The sequence below is a fragment of the Euleptes europaea genome, chromosome 9, assembly GCF_029931775.1.
Source record: "Euleptes europaea isolate rEulEur1 chromosome 9, rEulEur1.hap1, whole genome shotgun sequence".
NCBI classification, from domain to species: domain Eukaryota; kingdom Metazoa; phylum Chordata; class Lepidosauria; order Squamata; family Sphaerodactylidae; genus Euleptes; species Euleptes europaea.
Window position 1 is genome coordinate 5,413,734 of NC_079320.1, and position 20,027 is coordinate 5,433,760.

Genomic DNA, 20,027 nt, shown 5'->3' on the forward strand with positions numbered 1-20,027 from the left:
TGTAAGCTGTACCCTGGAGCTCATAAAAAACTGGCTTGTTTTTCTAAACAGAGCTGGGAGGTTGTGGGGGGGGGGGGAGAAGATTCTCCTGGCTCCCTCCCCCCTCCTCCCAAAGCAGACCTGGGCCCGCTGCTTCCTCGGCACAGTTACTTGGCCACAGACCACACCACTTGGGTGGAGTGTGGGAACAGGGAAACACACTGCCAGGTGTGTTCCCGTTTGGGTATTTTGGTCGAAAAAGGCTGCACTGACATTAGCAGTCAGCACGGGTAGGGAGAAGCCAAAACCAACAGCCACCCATCAACGTCGAGCAAGGCCCCGTTCAAAAACAGAAGGCTGTGAGCTACCCGATCGTTTTTTTTCTGGCTCCGTCCTTCACGTGCACATGTGTTTACACACATACCCACTTGCTAACTTCTTGCCAGCACTTTCGACTAAAGAGGACTGACTAAGAAGTCCATGAAAATTACATAGTACAAGACCTTACGCATGAACAAGGAAAGCCTCACAACCGAGATAGTAAAAGAGAGCTTGTTCTTTTCTTTTTTTTTGCACAGGTTTGCAATAAGACTGTTAAGGGGAGGAGTGTTAAGGGGAGATACGATGGAGGTCTATAAAATGGTGCATGGTGTGGAGAAAGTGGACCAGGAGAGGCGCTTCTTTCTCATAATACTAGAATGCAGGGTTCATCTGCTGAAGCTGGAGGGTGAGAGATTCAAAATAGAGAACAGTAGCACAACACCTAGTTAAATTGTGGAACTCCCTGCCCCAGGATGTGGTGATGGCTGCCAACTTGGAAGGCTTTAAGAGGTGAGTAGACACGTTCATGGAGGAGAGGCCTATCCGTGGCTACTAGTCTAAATGAATACTAGTTATGATGCATACATGTTTTCTCCAGGATCAGAGGAGCATGCCCATTACATTAGGTGATGTGGAACACAGGCAGGATGGTGCTGCTGCAGTCGTCTTGCTTGTGGGCTTCCTAGAGGCACCTGGTTGGCCACTGTATGAACAGACTGCTGGAATTGATGGACCTTGGCCTGATCCAGCATGGCCTTTCTTATGTTATGTTATGACTGTACTGTCATGAAATGGTTCATAAAGTCATACCCCTAAAGGGATAGGGACTGCAGCCTGTACTACAGTATTGCTACCTATCACTCTAAGTGTGCCCCAGACTGGGCAGTTTCTACACCCCTTATTATGTTTAAACGGTCAATGCCTGAGATTTCTAAGAACAGAGGAAAAGCCCTGCTGGATCAGACCAAGGTCCATCAAGCCCAGCCGTCTGTTCACACGGTGGCCAACCAGGTACCTCTAGGAAGCCCCCAAACAAGACGACTGCAGCAGCAGCATCCTGCCTGTGTTCCACAGCACCTAAGATAATGGGCATGCTCCTCTGATCCTGGAGAGAATAGGTATGCATTTGTCTTCAGATTTCTGTAGTCCAAAAACCCTATTGTACTGTTCATTGGCTGCCCCATCCTGTTGATTGTACTTGACTTACACCATGTAATCCGCCTTGAGCCTCAGTGAAAAATAACCAAATAACAACAACAGAAGCAGCAATAAGAAATGTACTTAAGTTATAGCTAAAGATTCTAGATGGATGCACAGCTTTCAGATGTATCTTGAAATGGCACAAGATCTCCAGAACTGTAAAACTCTCTTCTATCCCCCAATTTGCACCGCCAGTTTCCTTGAGATGGACCCCCACACAGAATTACGTTTTCTAGCGATGGGATGTAGGAATGATAGAGTAAGCAGCCTACTGGCTGCCCATCTCTTCAGCAAACTGACCAGCCCTGGCATTCCTCCACTTTCCTTATCCAAACAGTTCTGGATAGCAACAGCCTCCCTAACACAGGAACACATTCTCAAACCATTTGTTCGGCACGATTGAGCAAGAAGCCATAAGAACATAAGAAAGGCCATGCTGGATCAGACCAAGGCCTATCAAGTCCAGCAGTCTGTTCACACAGGGGCCAACCAGGTGCCTCTAGGAAGCCCACAAATAAGACAACTGCAGCAGCACCATCCTGCCAGTGTTCCACGGCACCCCATAGAATAGGCATGCTCCTCTGATACTGGAGAGAATAGGTATGCATCATGTCTAGCATCCATTTTTACTAATAGCCCTGAATGGCCCTCTCCTCCATGAACCTGTCCACTCTTCTCTTAAAGCCTTCCAAGTTAGCAGCCATCACCACATCCTGGGGCCGGGAGTTCCACAATTTAACTCTGCGTTGTGTGAAGAAATGCTTTCCCTGTACAAATCCCAGTGAAATTAGGCCGCTCCTGTTCATTTCACTGGGGCCTGTCAGGAGAGCTTATACCAGACTCTGTGTCCACCCAGATCCTTTTAAGATAAGAATATAAGAGCCCTGCTAGATCAGACCAATGGGCCATCTAATGCGGCATCCTGTTTCATGCAGTGGCCAACCAGTTTTCCTGGTTGGCTAACAAACAGGGCATACGGGCCATGCTCTGATATTGCTTCCTAGCACTGAGGTTTACTGTATACAGACCTCTGGAACAGAGTACTGAACACTGATGACTGAAATGTAGGGTTGCCAACCATAGGTTGGGAAATTCCTGGCAATCTGAGGTGGAGACTGAGAAAGAAGGGGCATAATGCCCTAAGTAGTAGAAGAAGAAGAGTTGGTTTTTATATGCCGACTTTCTCTACCATTTAAGGAGAATCAAACTGGCTTACAATCACCTTCCCTTCCCTTCCCCACAACAGACACCCTGTGAGGTGGGTGGGACTGAGAGAGCTCTAAGAGAGCTGTGACTAGCCCAAGGTCACCCAGCTGGCTTCATGTGGAGGAATGGGGAAACAAATCCAGTTCACCAGATTAGCTTCCGCCGCTCATGTGGAGGAGTGGGGAATCAAACCCGGTTCTCCAGATCACAGTCCACCCTCCAACTCAGCCATTTCCTCCAGGGGAACTGAACTCTGTAGTCTGGAGCTCAAATTCCGGGAGCTCTCCAGCAGAACCTATCCCGACGGTTACTACTCGGACAAAGATGGGGTAATACCCTCCGAAACTAACATAGCTCCAGGACCCGTTGCTCCCTGAGGACGGGGTGGGCCGCTAGGACCATAAACTAATAAGCAAACAAACCAGCACTGAAAACAGGGCATTATAAGAGGGTCTCAAGGAACTGCTGCTTTTCTATTTTAACAAAAATTATAGTGATAAACTCACAACTTTTTTTAAAAAAACAACAACCAAAATATACATGGAATGTGCAAAAAGGAAGTGCCCTTACCTCGTCTTCCATCAGAATCACCTGTAAAAAGAAGGGGGAAAATATCAAGGTTCGACTGGCACAGTCAGTCAGTCATGTGTTTATTGTGCATGGCCATAGGCCTTTACAATCTAGACAATATTACAACAACTTAAAATATAAAACCCCTTAAAAGTCATAAAATTAAAATACCCGAGTTCGTCTCCTTTCCTCATTCAGTGGCTTTCTTTGGCCTAATTTTCCTGGCCGCTAGGCCGTAAAGTGCCATTTTCCGGAAAACAAAAGGGTCGATATCAGAAAGCAAGAAAATTAGTTTGTCAGCATCAGATAATGAGTGCAAAGCAGAAAGAATATCTCTCTGTGTTAAGTGCCGTCAAGTCGCTTCTGACTCACGGCGACCCTATGAAAATCAATGTCCTCCTGAACGTCCTATAGTTAACAGCCTTGCTCAGGTATTGCAAATTGAGGGCTGTGACTCCCTTTATAGAGTCATAGAATCATAGAGTGGGAAGGGATCACCAGGGTCATCTAGTCCAACCCCCTGCACAATGCAGGAAATTCACAACTACCTCCCCCCCACACCCCCAGTGACCCCTTCACCATGCCCAGAAGATGGCCAAGATGCCCTCCCTCTCATCATCAGCTTAAGGTCAATCCATCTCTTGCTGGGTCTTCCTTTTTTCCTGCTGCCGTCAACTTTTCCTAGCAAGAATATTTACCAGGAACTTATTCCGAGGTTCTATGTAAAGAGGGGACTGGCACAGAAAAGGGAAAACAGTCCTCCTCTCCTTGAAGGCAGAAAACAGTGTTCAGCACATACACCAAACAACCACTTCCCAGAAGTGTCCCATCCTCATTCAGATATATCACAGCCTAATAAAAGGGTGCCATGTTTAAAATCTGGCTCTGAAGCCCTCTTTTGGATTCTCTGCCTTCAGATGTATGCGCAAAATGAGTGTGACTGGATGCAGGGCCTTTTCAGTGGGAGTGCCAAGTTAAAGGTTTTATAATTCTCCTGTGATTTAGTGATTTTGTTGCCAGTTTGGACCCTTTCATAGTGTATGCAAAGCTTTAAGAGGGGAGTGGTTTTTATATGCCGACTTTCTCGACCACTTAAGGAAGAATCAAACCTGTTTACAATCGCCTTCCCTTCCCCACAACAGACACCCTGTGAGATAGGTGGGGCTGAGAGAGTTCTAAGAGAGCTGTGACTAACCCAAGGTTACCCAGCTAGCTTCATGTGGAGGAGTGGGGAAACTAACCTGGTTCACCAGATTAGCCTCCACTGCTCATGTGGAGGAGTGGTGAATCAAACCTGGTTCTCCAGATCAGACTCCACCGCTCCAAACCACTACACCATGCTGGCTCTCTTAGCTGTTTACGAAGGAGCCTGAATAAGATCTGCTCCAGAGGATAATTGATGTTGAAATGTGCTGGGCAATCTTCAAACAGCAATTGTATTGTGGGATCCTGCATGGCAGGGGGTTGGACTGGATGGCCCTTGTGGTCTCTTGTGTGATTTTGTGATTTTGCTATTTCCAAGCCCCAGCCTTCTGGCTTTGGCTTGTAAGGCTGCAAACATTTATAGTGCCGGAGAATCTTTGCTTAAGGCAGGACTGGGCTACATTTGGTCCAAGATAAAGATTAGCATCTGTTTGATGAACTGAAGTAAATTCCCAGGTTGCTCTTTCCAACCTTGAATATAGAACAAGCTATTAGTGCCTCTGTTATAACCTCTCTCCTCCCTCTGTATAATGCAAAACTCAACACAGGCAGCAAAGACAGCCAATCTAGAAACAAATCCCTGCTTTCCTCAGCATAGATCTGTCAGGGCTCAGCAGAGCGATTCTCAGAGTATGGGGTGCGGACAACTGTCAGGGTTACCACCAGCGCACTATGTTCACACAGCTGCAAAAGGCTACCCAGTGTGGTGTAATGATTAAGAGCAGTGGTTTGGAGCAGTGGACTCTAACCTGGAGAACTGGGTTTGATTCCCCACTTCTCCACATGAGTGGCGGAGGCTCATCTGGTGAACCGGGTAGGTTTCCCCACTCCTCCACATGAAATCTACTAGGTTACCTTGGGCAAGTCACAGCTCTCTTAGAGCTCTCTCAGCCCCACCTACCTCACAGGGTGTCTGTTGTGGGGAGGGGGAGGGAAGGTAATTGTATGCCAGTCTGATTCTCCCTTAAGTGGTAGAGAAAGTCGGCATATAAAAACCAACTCTTCTTCTTCTACCAGTTCCTCCCTTGTCAGCTAAACCAAAGACACTTTGCATTAATTTGCTGGTGTGGATTCAGCACACGTTTCGCTTGCAAGAACTTTAACACCTGCTGAGAGACTGCAGGGTCCAACCCTTCCCTTTGCCTTTGATCTCCTTGCCCCAAGCTGTGAAGAAGAACATCAACCATTTCCGGGTCTCTTCTACCTGTCTTAATGAAAATTTCTGAGAGGCTTAAAAACCTTTCATCTCGTCTTGGGAAGGTTCACACTGACAAAGCCCAGAATCCCTGGCTAAAGGGGACAGGAGGCAACGAGAGAGAAAAGGTAAAGGAAGAGGCTTACCTGCGCCTTTTGTTATTCCACCTGAAAGATGAAAAACATGGAGAAAGCGTCAGTGAATCATCTCGGCAGACGGCATCATATGAACACATGCTCATGAACACATGCAGCTGCCTTATACTGAATCAGACCCTTGATCCATCGAAGTCAGGTATTGTCTACTCAGACCGGCAGCGGCTCTCCAGGGTCTCAGGCAGAGGTCTTTCATATCACATCACCTACTGGCCTAGGCTCTTTAACTGGAGATGCCGGGGATTGAACCTGGGACCTTCTGCATGCTAAGCAGATGCTCTAATGCTGAGCCACATCCCCTCCCAACTTTCTCATAGCTCTACCCCGCAAATTAAAAACAACATTTTGATTCATCTTCCTTTGATGGGTAAGGGTTACTTGCTCAGTTCAAGCATTTCCTTCAACTGAGCTTCTGTTTAGTCATTAGAAAGAATTTTCTAACAGTTAGAGCGGTTCCTCGGTGAAACAAGCTTCCTCGGAAGGTGGTTGGATCTCCTTCCCTGGAGGTTTTTAAGCAGAGGCTAGATGGCCATCTGTCAGCAATGCTGATTCTATGACCTTAGGCAGATCATGAGAGGGAGGGTATCTTGGCCATCTTCTGGGCATGGAGTAGCGGGTCACTGGGGGTGTGGGGAATTTCCTGCGAAGTGCAGTTTGGAATTTACGGCATTGTGCAGGGGGTTGGACTAGATGACCCTGGTGGTCCCTTCCAACTCTAGGAGTCTATGATTCTATGAAATGAAAGCAAAGCAAAGCTCTTTTATACCCGAGGTGTCGAAGGCTTTTGAAGTCGTTAGCGTCTCTGTGACATTGGCCTCCGCAGGCCCCCCATCTGTGCCCGTAGTAATCCTGTATAAACTTGAAGAGGTGACGTTCGGTGGAAGGGAGGGAGACCCAGAAGTGGGCACAGGAACCCTGGTGGTTGCAGCTTCCGTTCCTGGTGTGCTGGTGTTCGTGGTCGGTGGGAGTTCTGTGGCTACAGGAGTCGTATGGCCCGACACCACGGGAGCAGGAACTGTTGGAGAAGTCACGTTCCTGCTGGGGAGACTCGTGGGCTTCCGGGTAGCCGGCTGCATCTTGAAAGTTTTCGGGGTGCTCGTGGAAGAGGGAGGACCTGCTGAGGGCAGCACTGAAAAGAAGAGCGGGAGAAGAGAAATGCCGTTAAATGTTTCTGTTATCAAAGGGCACTGCAATTTCTCAATGACAATAAGAGCTAACTGTAGAACCTTAGGGAGGGGCTGTGGCTCAGTGGCAGAGCATCTGCTTGGCATGCAGAAGGTCCCAGGTTCAATCCCCAGCATCTTTAGTTAAAAGAACTAGGCAAGTAGGTGATGTGAAAGACCTCTGCCTGAGACCCTGGTGAACCGCTGCCGGTCTGAGCAGACAATACTGACTTTGATGGACCCAGGGTCCGATTCAGTATGAGGCAGCTTTATGTGATCATGTGTTCTCTTTTTATAGAAGCAAAGCTGAGGTTTCACTAGAAACTAACATGGGCCTACAAGCCAAATATGCCTAAAAGGGAAGGGGTAAACCGGGCGTCCTCAAACGTTTTGAGCCTGCAGGCACCTTTGGAATTCTGACACAGGGCGGTGGGCAGAGCCACAAAACGTCTACCATAGGAGGTGGAGCCAATCACAAAATGGCTGCCATAAGAGGCTGAGCAAACTACACAGACGAAGCCTAAGAGCTGGGGAGAAGAGGGGTAACTTTTTTAAATACGCAGGGAAAGAAAAAGCCCTGGCCCTGGTCAAGGTCAGCCAGACAGTTTTTGCGCCGGGGACCACCAGAAGGTTGGCATTTGATGTTCGTAATGTTCTCTGGGGCACATACCAGGAGAGGCGGCCCCACACATACCAAGGTCCCAGACGGTGTAAGGCTTTAAAGGTCATAAGCAGCACATTGAATCTGATCCGATACTCCAGCTGGAGCCAGTGCAGCTGGCATAATATGTGCCCGCGACAAGGTACCTGTGAGAAGCCTTGCCGCGGCATTTTGTACCAGCTGGAGCTTCCGGGTCAGCCTCAAGGGCAGCCCTACGTAGGCTCATGATTCAGCCGAGACTCCTTGCTGACAGATTTAAACCAACTGACTTCATAATCAAATCCGCCCTAACGCAAAGGATGCACATGCATGTGCATATTTATACCTTCTGCTCTTCAACTGCAATGCCCTACCCCAGGGCATGCTGTTACGATAGCCGCAATAAAATTACTCGAGCCCTTACCAGGCATGCGGAATATCTGGGTTCCTTCACACATTGTTCAGGTGTGAACTGATGATCTAAGGGACAAACGCAACGTGCGTGCTCTTGCAGGCACAGTCCTCAAAGGGAGCCAGGACTGACTGCAGCACCCCATCGAGTATACAGCGGAGGGCCAACCTTCTCGATACCAGCGTGGTGTAGTGGTTAAGAGCAGTGGTTTGGAGTGGTGGACTCTAATCTGGAGAAACCGGGTTTGATTCCCCTCTCCTCCACATGAGCGGCGGACGCTAATCTGGTGAACCGGGTTGGTTTCCCCACTCCTCCACATGAAGCCAGCTGGGTGACCTTGGGCTAGTCACAGCTCTCTCCAAACTCTCTCAGCCCCACCTACCTCACAGGGTGTCTGTTGCGGGGAGGGGAAGGGAAGGGAAGGTGATTGTAAACCGGTTTGTCTTGGCAGAGAAAGTCGGCATATAAAAACCAACTCTTCTTCTTCTTCTGCATCAGCCAGGGTCATTTGCTTAACAACACGTCATTCATATCCTGCTTTTCAAAGTTCATCACGGTGGAAAACCGTACTGGGAAATCCTCCCCCCACCCCACAACCTGCCCCATAAAAATTCCACAGTGTGGGTTCCCATCACACATCTACCTGATGAGGTGAGTTGTGACCCACAAACACTCATGTTGAAACAAATGTTAGTCTTGAAGGTGCCAAGAGATCTTTATTTCACGTAACCATGGGCGGGGGGGGGGGGGCAAATGAACACACACTCCCAAACCTCTGGCACAGTTAAGAGATTGGTAACATTACGTCTTCACTTGTCAGCTTCTTCCCCCACTCAATACCTGCCCCTCTTCCTGAAAGTGTTCAGAGAGCAATGGAAAAAAAAAAGGCATGCCTTACCTGTGGTTATGTTGTTGGCTCCTAAGCATGTCAGGAAGCCGCTGAGCAGGACGAGAAGGAAGCATGAACCCATGTTGGCCTGGGGGGGGGGACACAAGAACACAGAAGGAAATGTTAGCACTCCACACAAAGCTTTCCTGAGGCTTAAACTGTCTGTAGAGTCGTGGTCCCCAACATGGTGCCCATGGGCGCTATGGCACCCGCCAAGTGTTTTTAGAAAGCGGGAGGATGAGATGGAGCTCTTGCACAGCAGAGCTTGATTGGCTGTGCAGATTTTTTAGAAACACTGTTCTGGGAGCAGCTGCCACCATAGCACAAGGATCTTCGCTGCCCGACTAAAGGTAAGCTGAGTGTATGCAAGAGAATAATTTAAAACACGATGCTCATTTTAAAAGGTGTCCTGTTAAACAAAGCTTCAACCTGAAATGTTGAAGAGTTACTAGTTAAATTGTGGACCTCCCTGCCCCAGGATGTGGTGATGGCTGCCAACTTGAAAGGCTATAAGAGGGGAGTGGACATGTTCATGGGGGAGAGGCCTATCCATGGCTACTAGTCAAAATGAATACTAGTCATGATGCATACCTATTCTCTCCAAGATCAGAGGAGCATGCCTGTTACATTGGGTGTTTTAAAACACAGGCAGGACAGTGCTGCTGCAGTCATCCTGTTTGTGGGCTTCCTAGAGACACCTCATTGGCCACTGTGTGAACAGACTGCTAGACTTGATGGGCCTTGGTCTGATCCAGCAGGGCCTTTCTTACATTCTTATGTTCTGCCAACTAACCAGACTTCTACAGGCTTGATTTTGAGAGCCAGTGTGGTGGTGTGGTTAAGAGTGGTGGACTCTGATCTGGAGAACCGGGTTTGATTTCTCCTCCACGAGCAGCAGAGGCTAATCTGGTGAACTGGATTTGTTTTCCCACTCCTACACATGAAGCCAGCTGGGTGACCTTGGGCTAGTCACAGTTCTCTTAGAGCTCTCTCAACCCACCTACCTCACACGGTGTCTGTTGCAGGGAGGGGAAGGGAAGGCGACTGTAAGCCGGTTTGATTCTTCCTTAAGTGGTAGAGAAAGTTGGCATATAAAAACCAGCTCTTCTTCATCTTCTTCCTTGCCACTGAGATTTACCGTGATGAGCTTTGAGAAGCACCATAAGAAGCCATGGCAAGATCACACGATCTCTCAAGAACAGACCTGCATTCTGCTTCTATCTGCTTCAGTCCAAGCCCTTCCTAGCCTCTGGAGGCAGGGGCCAGGGTGAAGTCATGGAACTCCAGAATGTCCCGCTCCGGTGACAAGACCCTCCCTGATCCGCCCAAACAGCTCTTCCCTAAAGGAAGCCTGCCAGAAACATCTTCCAGGTCATTGAGTCAAGTTTCTTTCAGCTTTCAGAAGGAAGCAGAAAGAAAGCAAGTCATTAGAACAGCTAATAACTTGCTTTCTTTCAGAAGGAAGCAAGTTATTAGCACAGCTAAGAAGCACTTTGTGTGTGTTTTGGGAGACTGGGAAAATTTTGGAGAGTCCCTCTGACGAATGCGTGAACGTGCAAAATAGCAGATGCATAAACTGACGGATCCACGAACTGCAAACCTTAACTACCTAGCAAGCAATCCACATATGCCAAGAATTTCACACAAGCATTTGCGCTATGCAGAGGAAGGCAATGGCAAACCACCTCTGAATGACTCCTGCAGGGTCACCATAAATCAGCTGTGATTTGATGGCACGCACACAGACATTTGGGCTGGAATCAGCAATCTGTTTGTGAAGGACTGTGATAAGAGCATAAGAAAAGCCATGTTGAACAGTATGGTAATAGAAGGAGTTGTAGTGTAGTGGTTAAGAGCGGTGGTTTAGAGAGGTGGACCTGATCTGGAGAACCAGGTTTGATTTCCCACTCCTCCACATGAACGGCGGAAACTAATCTGGTGAACTGTATTTGTTTCCCCTCTCCTACCCAGGAAACTAGCTGGAAGACCTTGGGCTAGTCACACTCTCTCAGCCCCACCTACCTCACAGGGTGTCTGTTGTGGGGAGAGGAAGGGAAGGTGATTGTAAGTTGGTTTGATTCTCAAGTGGGAGAATCATAGAATCATAAGTTGGAAGGGACCACCAGGGTCATCTAGTCCAACCCCCTGCACAATGCAGGGAATTCACAACTACCTCCCCCCACCATCACATCCCCATTGAACCCTACTCCATGCCCAGAAGATGGCCAAGATGCCTTCCCTCTCATCATCTGCTTAAGGTCACAGAATCAGATGGCCATCTAACCTTAAAAACCTCCAGGGAAGGAGAGCTCACCACCTCCCGAGGAAGCCTGCTCCACTGAGGAACCGCTCTGTTAGAAAATATAAAAACCAACTCTTCTTTTTACATGCTGACTTTCTCGACCTTTTAAGGAGATTCAAACCAGCTTACAATCTCCTTCCCTTCCATTCCCCACAACAGAACCTGGCGAGGTAGGTGGGGCTGAGAGAGTTCACAGAGAACTGTGACTAGCCCAAGGTCTCCCAGGTGGGGCAGAGAGAGTTCACAGAGAACTGTGACTAGCCCAAGGTCTCCCACCTGGCTTCAAGTGAAGGAGTGGGGAAACCAACCTGATTAGAGGATTCCAGATTAGAGTCCGCCTCTCTTCACCACTATACCACGCTGGCTAGCAAAACTATTGTGAGGAAACATCAGACTGGAAGGACAGCAGACAAGGATGTTCACCGCTGAGTCACAAGAGGCAGCCCAGCACGACTCATCATCCTGCATGTTCAGATCCGAGGGAAAGGAAACGGGCATTCGTCACGGCAGCAAGGGAGGGAAAGCTCCGCAAATGGCTGTGACTACAGCATACCAGACCATGCAAAATTTAACAGGGATATTAACAGCAAAGTTACTGCAAGGTTCAGATTTGACATGAATATTAATGTTGTAAAAGCTCCATTTTCTTGCTGCTAAAAGTCTCCTCTTCCCTCACCTTTGCTGCCTTTCTGCCTGAAACGCTCCTCCCAGAAAATCTAAGTGGTGCTCCCACCTTTTCCTTTGAATTCCTCCTTAAAATCCAAGTCTTCCATGGCATCTCTGTTTGGTCCTTATCCTAACCCCAACTGAAACAAAGCGTAGGTGCCCATAAAGAAGAAAAAGAATTGGTTTTTATATGCTGACTTTCTTGACCGCTTAAGGCAGAATCAAACCGGCTTACAATCACCTTCCCTTCCCCTCCCCACAACAGACACCCTGTGAGGCAGGTGGGGCTGAGAGAGCTCTAAGAGAGCTGCGACTTGCCCAAGGTCACCCAGCTGGCTTTGTGTGTAGGAGTGGGGAAACCAAGCCAGTTCACCAGATTAGCGTCCACTGCTCATGTGGAGGGGTGGGGAATCAGTTCTGGGTCTCCAGATCCGAGTCCACCGCTCCAAACCACTGCTCTTCACCACTACACCACGCTGGAAAACTGAATCACCCCTTTCCATCCTTCACATTGCATTTCCTATTAGCCACTTACACCCACGGTCCCCAAAGTGGTTCCTGTGGGTGCCATGATGCCCACCAAGTGTTTTTAGAAAGTGGGTGGAACCAAGTGGGGCTTTAGCTCAACAAGGCTTTTGCAGTGGGTGCCACCACAGCACAAAGATCTTTGCTGCATGACTGAAGGTAAGCTGCGTGAACATAAGAACGGTCATGCTGGATCAGACCAAGGCCCATCGAGTTCAGCAGTCTGTTCATACAGTGGCCAACCAGGTGCCTCCAGGAAGCCCACAAGCAAGACGACTGCAGCAGCATTCACCTGCCTGTGTTCACCAGCACCTAATATATAAGGCATGCTTCTCTGTTCCTGGAGAGGATACATATGCATCATGACTAGTATCCATTTTTACTAGTAGAATCATAGAATCAGAGTTGGGAGTAGTCACCAGGGTCATCTAGTCCAACCCCTTGCACAATGCACGAAATTAACAACTACCTCCCCCACACATCCCCAGTGACCCCTACTACATGCCCAGAAAATGGCCAAGGTGCCCTCCCTCTCATGAACTGCTTAAGGTCATAGAATCAGCATTGCTGACAGATGGCCATCTAGCCTCTGCTTAAAAACCTCCAGGGAAGGAGCGCTTACCACCTCCCGAGGAAGCCTGTTCCACTGAGGAACTGCTCTGTTAGTAGCCATGAACACCCCTCTCCTCCATGAATATGTCCACTTCCAGGTTGGCAGCCATCACCACATCCTGGGGCAGGGAGTTCCACAATTTAACTATGGAAGAAAATATTTTTGAACAATACGTTTGTTTTAAAAGACTTCCAGTGAGGCAGAACGGATGCCTGAAATTCTGTAGTATTACTATTAGAGTTATCCATAACCTCATTCCCTGACATTGTGTGGCTGGCTCCGCCTCCTGCAGCTGCCATTTTGAGGCTCATCCCACCTCTTGTGGCAGCCATTTTGTGGCTGCGCGCAATACCCTGCTTCAGGATTCCCAAGGTGCGCACAGGCTCAAAAAGGTTGGGGACCCTGCAGTTTTCAGGTCAACATAAAACAAGAAAGAGGGGCTTATACTGTAAGCCCCTCTTTCTTGTTTTATGTTGACCTGAAAACTGCAGAGCACACGGATATTAATGAATAATAATCCCAGCATTTTCAGTGTGCTGCATATAATTTTTCAACAATCAATGGCGTTCACTTTATACCTACGTGGATCAAAATCACTATTTGTACTGAATAAATTATCTTCAGAAATGGGAAGGGTGTGTGTATGGGGGGGGGGGGCAGAAATCTGGACAGTTACCAGGATTGCTGAAAGGTGTTGAGTAGCAGCTAACCTGTGTTAAGTGATATTTTTAAGCAAGGCTGCAAAAAATGTCAGAGGCTGGGAAACCTGATGCCGACACCGAAGCAGGAAGGAAGGAAATTCAGCCGGAATCAGAAGTCTGTAAGGTTGTTTTTTTTTTGGCCAGTCCTTCTTGAAAGTGCCCTTCAGGAGGCCCGAAAGCATCTGGATCACCTACAACCTCAGCAGGATTTTTATGGCTGGCCCAGAAAAGAAGGAAAATTCTGTTTCCACAGTTATTTGAAACCTTACAGAGTCCAAGAACGGTTCTAGAGATAGACGGCTTCAGAAGACACCGACGGTGCCAGCCAGCAAACGGCCGGTTTCTGCCTCCACCCTCCCCTCTGCGAACTCACTTCACAGAAACTGTACAAAAAAACACAGTCACAACTGGCTCAAGTCCCCTCTTTGGGAGTCCGGTCAGTTGGCTAATGTAGCCCTGACGCAGTTAATGGCTGCATCAGTTTTAAGGGCGAAAACGCACGGTCGCTTTATCCTCCTTTAATCCCTGTTTTAGCCAGGATTGGACGCACGTTAGGCGAAACACATGCATCCGATCCTGGCTGGATCCTGGCTGAAACAGGGTTTAAAGGAGGATCAAGCGGCCATGCGTTTTCGCCCTAAAATATTGCCCCCTTGACGGTAACGTTTTAAGAATCCGCTGACACTTTACTAGAAATGACACAAAGTGGGGGGGAATCCCGCACTCTGGGGGTGGGATCGATGGAGAATGCAATTCAGAAATTGAAGGAATAGGTACATATTTATTTAGCAACTCCATAGGAGCGGGTTTGGTTTCCCCACTCCTCCACATGAATGCTGCTGGGGGACCTTGGGCCAGTCCCAGTTCTCTCCGAACTCTCTCAGCCCCACCTACCTCACAAAGGGTCTGTTGTGGGGAGAGGAAGGAAAGGAGATTGTAAGCCGGTTTGAGACTCCTTAAAAGGTAGAGAAAATCAGCGTATAAAAAACAACTCTTAAAAAATTTTTTTTTTAAAAGAATACAATACATAGAAATACAATGACATACATAAAAGACATTACAAAACATAAAATCAATGTGCCCAATTTTAATTTAAAATTGCTATCTATTACATTTTATGATATATCATCACTCCTACTAGTCTATTCTTTCTTGTAATATTATCCGTAATATAAAGCCCTTCAAAGTGTTAACTATATTAAAATACTTAAAGATAAAATAATGCATTTGTATTTCTTACTTATGTTTTTGTGCATCTGTAATGGTTTAAAACACTTTAATTAGGTTGAGTATTAATATATCTTGCCACTTAGATTGGTTAGTTGTTATAACTATAAAAAACCCAACCCTTCTTCCTCTTCTTCTACCCTGCCTTTCTCCCCAATGAGGACCGAAGGTGGATTACATAAATCTCTTTTCTTCTCCAATTTTTTCCTCACAACAACCCTGCGAGGAACCTTAGGCTGAGTATGCATGACTGACCCAAGGTCACCCAGCAAGCTTCCATGGCAGAGTGGGGATTTGAGCCTTGGTCTTCCAGATTCCAGTCCGAAACTCTAACCACTACACCACATATACTTTTCAGATGTGCTGGATTTACTCGTAGAATTGGAAGGGACCACTGGGGTCATCTAGTCCAACCCCCTGCACAATGCAGGAAATTCACAACTACCTCCCTCCTACACCCCCAGTGACCCCTACTCTATGCCCAGAAGATGGCCAAGATGCCCTTCCTCTCATGATCTGCCTAAGGTCATAGAATCAGCCTTGCTGACAGATGGCCACCTAGCCTCTGCTTAAAAACCTCCAAAGGAGAGCCCACCACCTCCCAAGGAAGCCAGTTCCACTGAGGAACCGCTCTGTCAGAAAGTTCTTCCTGATGTTTAGACAGAAACTGTTTTCGACTTTGATGCCGGGATTTCAACCGATCCCTGAGATAATATATTATATTCATCAGTGGGCTTAATGAGGCTAGCAGGAGGGTGATAAATGGACCCAACAGGCAACAAATTAGCATTGTCAGTAAGCGGAGCTGATAGTTAAAAGCCAGGGCCTGGAGGCTGCTGATGGTTCTCAGGCATGAGTGGCCAACACCCTCTCGACACCTTTAGAAGCAATTTGGAACGCAGGGCATGATGGAGACTTTTGCTCAACCCAGCCTCTCTCTTCACCTGATAAAATAAATGCCAGCAGCCTCTTAATGGTCAAGTTTTAACTGAAAAGGTGCAAAACAATGCAGCATAGGGCAACAAAGCTGGTGAGGGGCTGAACACATGAACACAGGAATTATACTGAATCAGATCCTTGGTCTATCAAAGTCAGTATCGTCTACTCAGACCAGCAGTGGCTCTCCAGGGTCTCAGGCTGAGGTCTTTCACATCACCTACTTGCCTAGTCCCTTTAACTGGAGATGCCGGGGATCGAACCCGGGACCTTCTGCATGCCAGGCTGATGCTTTACCACTGAGCCACAGCCCATCCCCTTTGGAGGGGTTTGGAAGCCAAGTTCTATTGGGAGAGGCTGAAGGAGCTGGAAATCTCTACCTTGGAGAAGTGAGGTGAACATAAGAAAGGCCCTGCTGGATCAGACCAAGGCCCGTCAAGTCCAGCAGTTTGTTCACATGGTGGCCAACCAGGTGCCTCTAGGAAGCCCACAAAGAAGATGACTGCAGCAGCAGCATCCTGCCCGTGTTCCACCGCACCCAAAATAATAGGCATGCTCCTCTGATACTAGAGAGAATAGGTATGCAGCATGACTAATATACATTCTAACTAACAGCCATGAATACCCCTCTCCTCCATGAATATGTCCACTCCCCTCTTAAAGCCCTCCAAGCTGGCAGCCATCACCACATCCTGGGGCAGGGAGTTCCACAATTTAACTCTGCGTTGTGTGAAAAAATACTTCCTTTTATCTGTTTTGAATCTCTCACCCTCCAGCTTTAGCAGATGACCCCATGTTCTAGTATTATGGGAGAGGGAGAAAAAAAAAATGGAGAGGTGGTGAATTCTTTGTTGTCAGATGTTTTTAAGTATCAATTGGAGACCTACTTGTCAGGGATATGAGAGCTGTAGTTCCCGTGTTGGGCTAGACGACCCTGGGGGTCCCTTCCAACTCCAAAGTTAAATAAATAAATAATGAGTGCACTTGGGACATTCTCCTCCCCACACACACTGTGTATGTCCCTCCTCACTTGTGTATGGGTAAAATGCTTCAAGTCACACCCAACTTACGGCGACCCCAGCAAGGGGCTTTCAAGGCAAGGGAGAAGCAGAGGTGGTTTGCTGTTGCCTTCCTCTGCAGAGCCTTCCTCGGTGGTCTCCCATCCAAGTACCGACCCTGCTTAGCTTCCGAGATGAGATTGGGCCATACCATGTTGCCTTCCCTCCCTTTCCTTCTTCCTCTCTGTGTGTAAAGTGCTGTCAAGTTACAACCAACCTATGGCAACCCCTGCAAGGGGCTTTCAAGACAAGTGAGAAGCAGAGGTGGTCTGACATTGCCTTCCTCTTCGAAGTCTTCCCCGGTGGTCTCCCATCCACGTCCCGACCCTGCTTAGCTTCCGAGATCTGATGAGATCAGGCCGTACCCTGCTGCTTTCCCTAATTTCCCTCCTCCCTTTACCAATTCAGAAACAAGGAAGGGAAATTCTTGTAATGTTATCAACTGACACGCAGCTGCTGGCCGGCTGCAGCATCCTGCATACTTCAGAGAGAGAGAGAGAGAGAAAAAACCCACCCTGACATCATTTTCTGGATTCACCAGGGAGAAGGAGGAGGAAAGGGGAAAAAGAATGACAGCGCTACACAATCCCTTCTAAATTAGATGCCTTCGAAAGAGCAAGAAAAGGAAAAAGTACGCTCGCTTTTTAAAAAATTTCTTTACAAAGAGGTGGCAGTCTGACTGGAAGCCTGGTCACTGTGACCTGTAAAATTCTGCCAGCTATTTCCAGATGCTACCCAGTGGCGAAACCATGTTCAAAGGTATTCCGAAATAGTTTCAATTTTTGAGTAGTCAAGCATGGGACAAACAACAGCCTCAGCTAGACCAATCTAAGAGCCCTGCTGGATCAGACCAATGGTCATAGAATCATAGAGTTGGAAGGGACCACCAGGGCCATCTAGTCCAACCCCCTGCACAATGCAGGGAATTCACAGGGAATACCTCCCCACACACACACATACCCAGTGACCCCTACTCCATGCCCAGAAGATGGCCAAGATGCCCTCCCTCTCATGATCTGCTTAAGGTCATAGAATCAGCATTGCTGACAGATGGCCGTCTAGCCTCTGCCTAAAAACCTCCAGGGAAGGAGAGCTCACCACCTCCCGAGGATAGCCAGCAGCCTTTCATCCCTCCCAGAAGCACTGGGATAGTGAAGACCGGTCTCGGTTCCAGAGGGTGCAAAAGACAACTCAGGTCAAACAACAGCCTCAGCTAGACCAACCTAAGAGTCCTGCTGGATCAGACCAGCGGTCCACCGTGCCCAGGCGTCCTGTCTCACACAGCAGCCAACCAGTTCCTCTGAAGGTCCAAGAATAGGAGCACAGAGGCTGAGGCCTTCCCCTGCTGTTGCCTCCTGGCACTGGGATTCAGAGGCTGACTGCCTCTAGACATGAGAACCGGGTTTGATTCCCTACTCCTCCCCATGAGCGGCATAGGCTAATCTGGAGAACTGGATTTGTTTCCCCACTCCTCCACATGAAGCCAGCTGGGTGACCTTGGGCTAATCACAGCTCTCTTAGAGCTCTCTCAGCCTCACCCACCTTGCAGGGTGTCTGTTGTGGGGAGGGGAAGGGAAGGAGATTGTAAGCCAGTTTGATTCTGCCTTAAGTGGCAGAGAAAGTCGGCATATAAAACCCAACTCTTCTTCTTCTTCAAAGCAAACAAAAAAGGTTCATAATCTTTAGCATTGAAGAGATCAGTCTGAAAATGTGATGTTAAAAACCCACCAAGGAGTATGATGCACAATTAATGCCTGGCTCAAAAAGGGGAGGGGGCAGCTGTGATGCACAAAAAGTCTGAGCTAAACGGCATCAGCTTTTACTTCATTTAATTCATTTGTAATCCCGTCTTTCTCCCTAGCAGGGACTCAAAGTGGCTTAACATAATTCTCCTCTCCTCCGTTGTACCCTCAACAATCCTGTGAGGTAGGTTGGGTTGAAAAAGTGTGACTGGCCCCAAATCACCCAGCAAGCTTCCATTGGCACGAGTCAGGATTCGAACCCAGGTCTCCCAGATAAGCGTCCAACACGCTTAACCACTACACCACACTTGACTTCAATGAAGCAGACACTCAGCAACACCACCAACTTCCAAGCCCTTTTATATACCAACTCATCTCCACCCATCTCTGCATTCTTCCCTGATGCAGGGTTGCCAGCCTCCAGGTGGTGGCTGGAGATCTCCCACTATTACAACTGATCTCCAGGTGACAGAGATCAGTTCCCCTGGAGAAAATGGCCGCTTTGGCGATTGGACTCTATGGCACTGAAGCCCCTCCCCTCTCCCTGCCCTCCTCAAGCTCCACCCCCGAAATCTTCAGTATCAGAGGAACATGCCTATTATTTTGGGTGCGGTGGAACACAGGCAGGATGGTGCTGCTGCAGTCGTCTTGTTTGGAGGCTTCCTAGAGGCACCTGGTTGGCCACCGTGTGAACAGACTGCTGGACTTGATGGGCCTTGGTCTTATCCAGCAGGGCCTTTCTTATGTTCTTATGTTCCAGGTATTTCCCAATCTGGAGCTGGCAACCGTAGGGTACAGAGATAGGTAGGGTTGCCAGCCTCCAGGTGGTGGCTGGAGATCTCCCACGATTACAACTGATCTCCAGGCGACAAGAGATTAGTTCCCATGGAGAAAATGGCCACTTTGGCAAATGGATTCTATGTCACTGAAGCCCCTCCCCTCTCCAAACCCCACCCTCCTCAGGCTCCGCCCCCAAAATCTCCAGGTATTTCCCAACCCAGAGCTGGCAACCTTATCCAGACGACAAGTCTGTGCACACCGGATTTCACAAATACATTTAATTAGGCAGTCATCTCCCCCTTGCTTCCGTCTCTCCTCTTTCGAGGCAGTGCCAGTCTCCTCCCAACCCCAACCCCCCAAAAAAACAGGGAGATATTGCAATCTGTCATTAAAAAAAAATTGTTAATCCTCTCTAGAGCATCTTTTCCGTGCACCGAAATGGGACTGTCGCCAAATCCCCACTCGGGTCTCTGTGGCTTAGAGCTGCCCTTTGATGTGTTGCCAGCCATTCTCCCGAAACTCCCCTGACCCACTTTTTGTAGCT

At 48.2% G+C, this 20,027-nt stretch overlaps 1 protein-coding gene across 1 annotated transcript in view; it reads right to left on the minus strand.

The window, feature by feature from the left end:
* Positions 1 to 20,027, minus strand: part of PTPRA (protein tyrosine phosphatase receptor type A) — a 152,301-nt gene that overhangs the window by 34,915 nt on the left and 97,359 nt on the right. Inside the window, exons 3-6 of the mRNA XM_056855773.1 lie at positions 8,943 to 9,021; positions 6,596 to 6,958; positions 5,821 to 5,841; positions 3,277 to 3,297 (exon numbers count right to left, since the gene is read on the minus strand). Coding sequence (XP_056711751.1) covers positions 3,277 to 3,297; positions 5,821 to 5,841; positions 6,596 to 6,958; positions 8,943 to 9,015 — 478 coding nt within the window. The 5' untranslated portion in view covers positions 9,016 to 9,021. The remainder of the gene's footprint in view (positions 1 to 3,276; positions 3,298 to 5,820; positions 5,842 to 6,595; positions 6,959 to 8,942; positions 9,022 to 20,027) is intronic.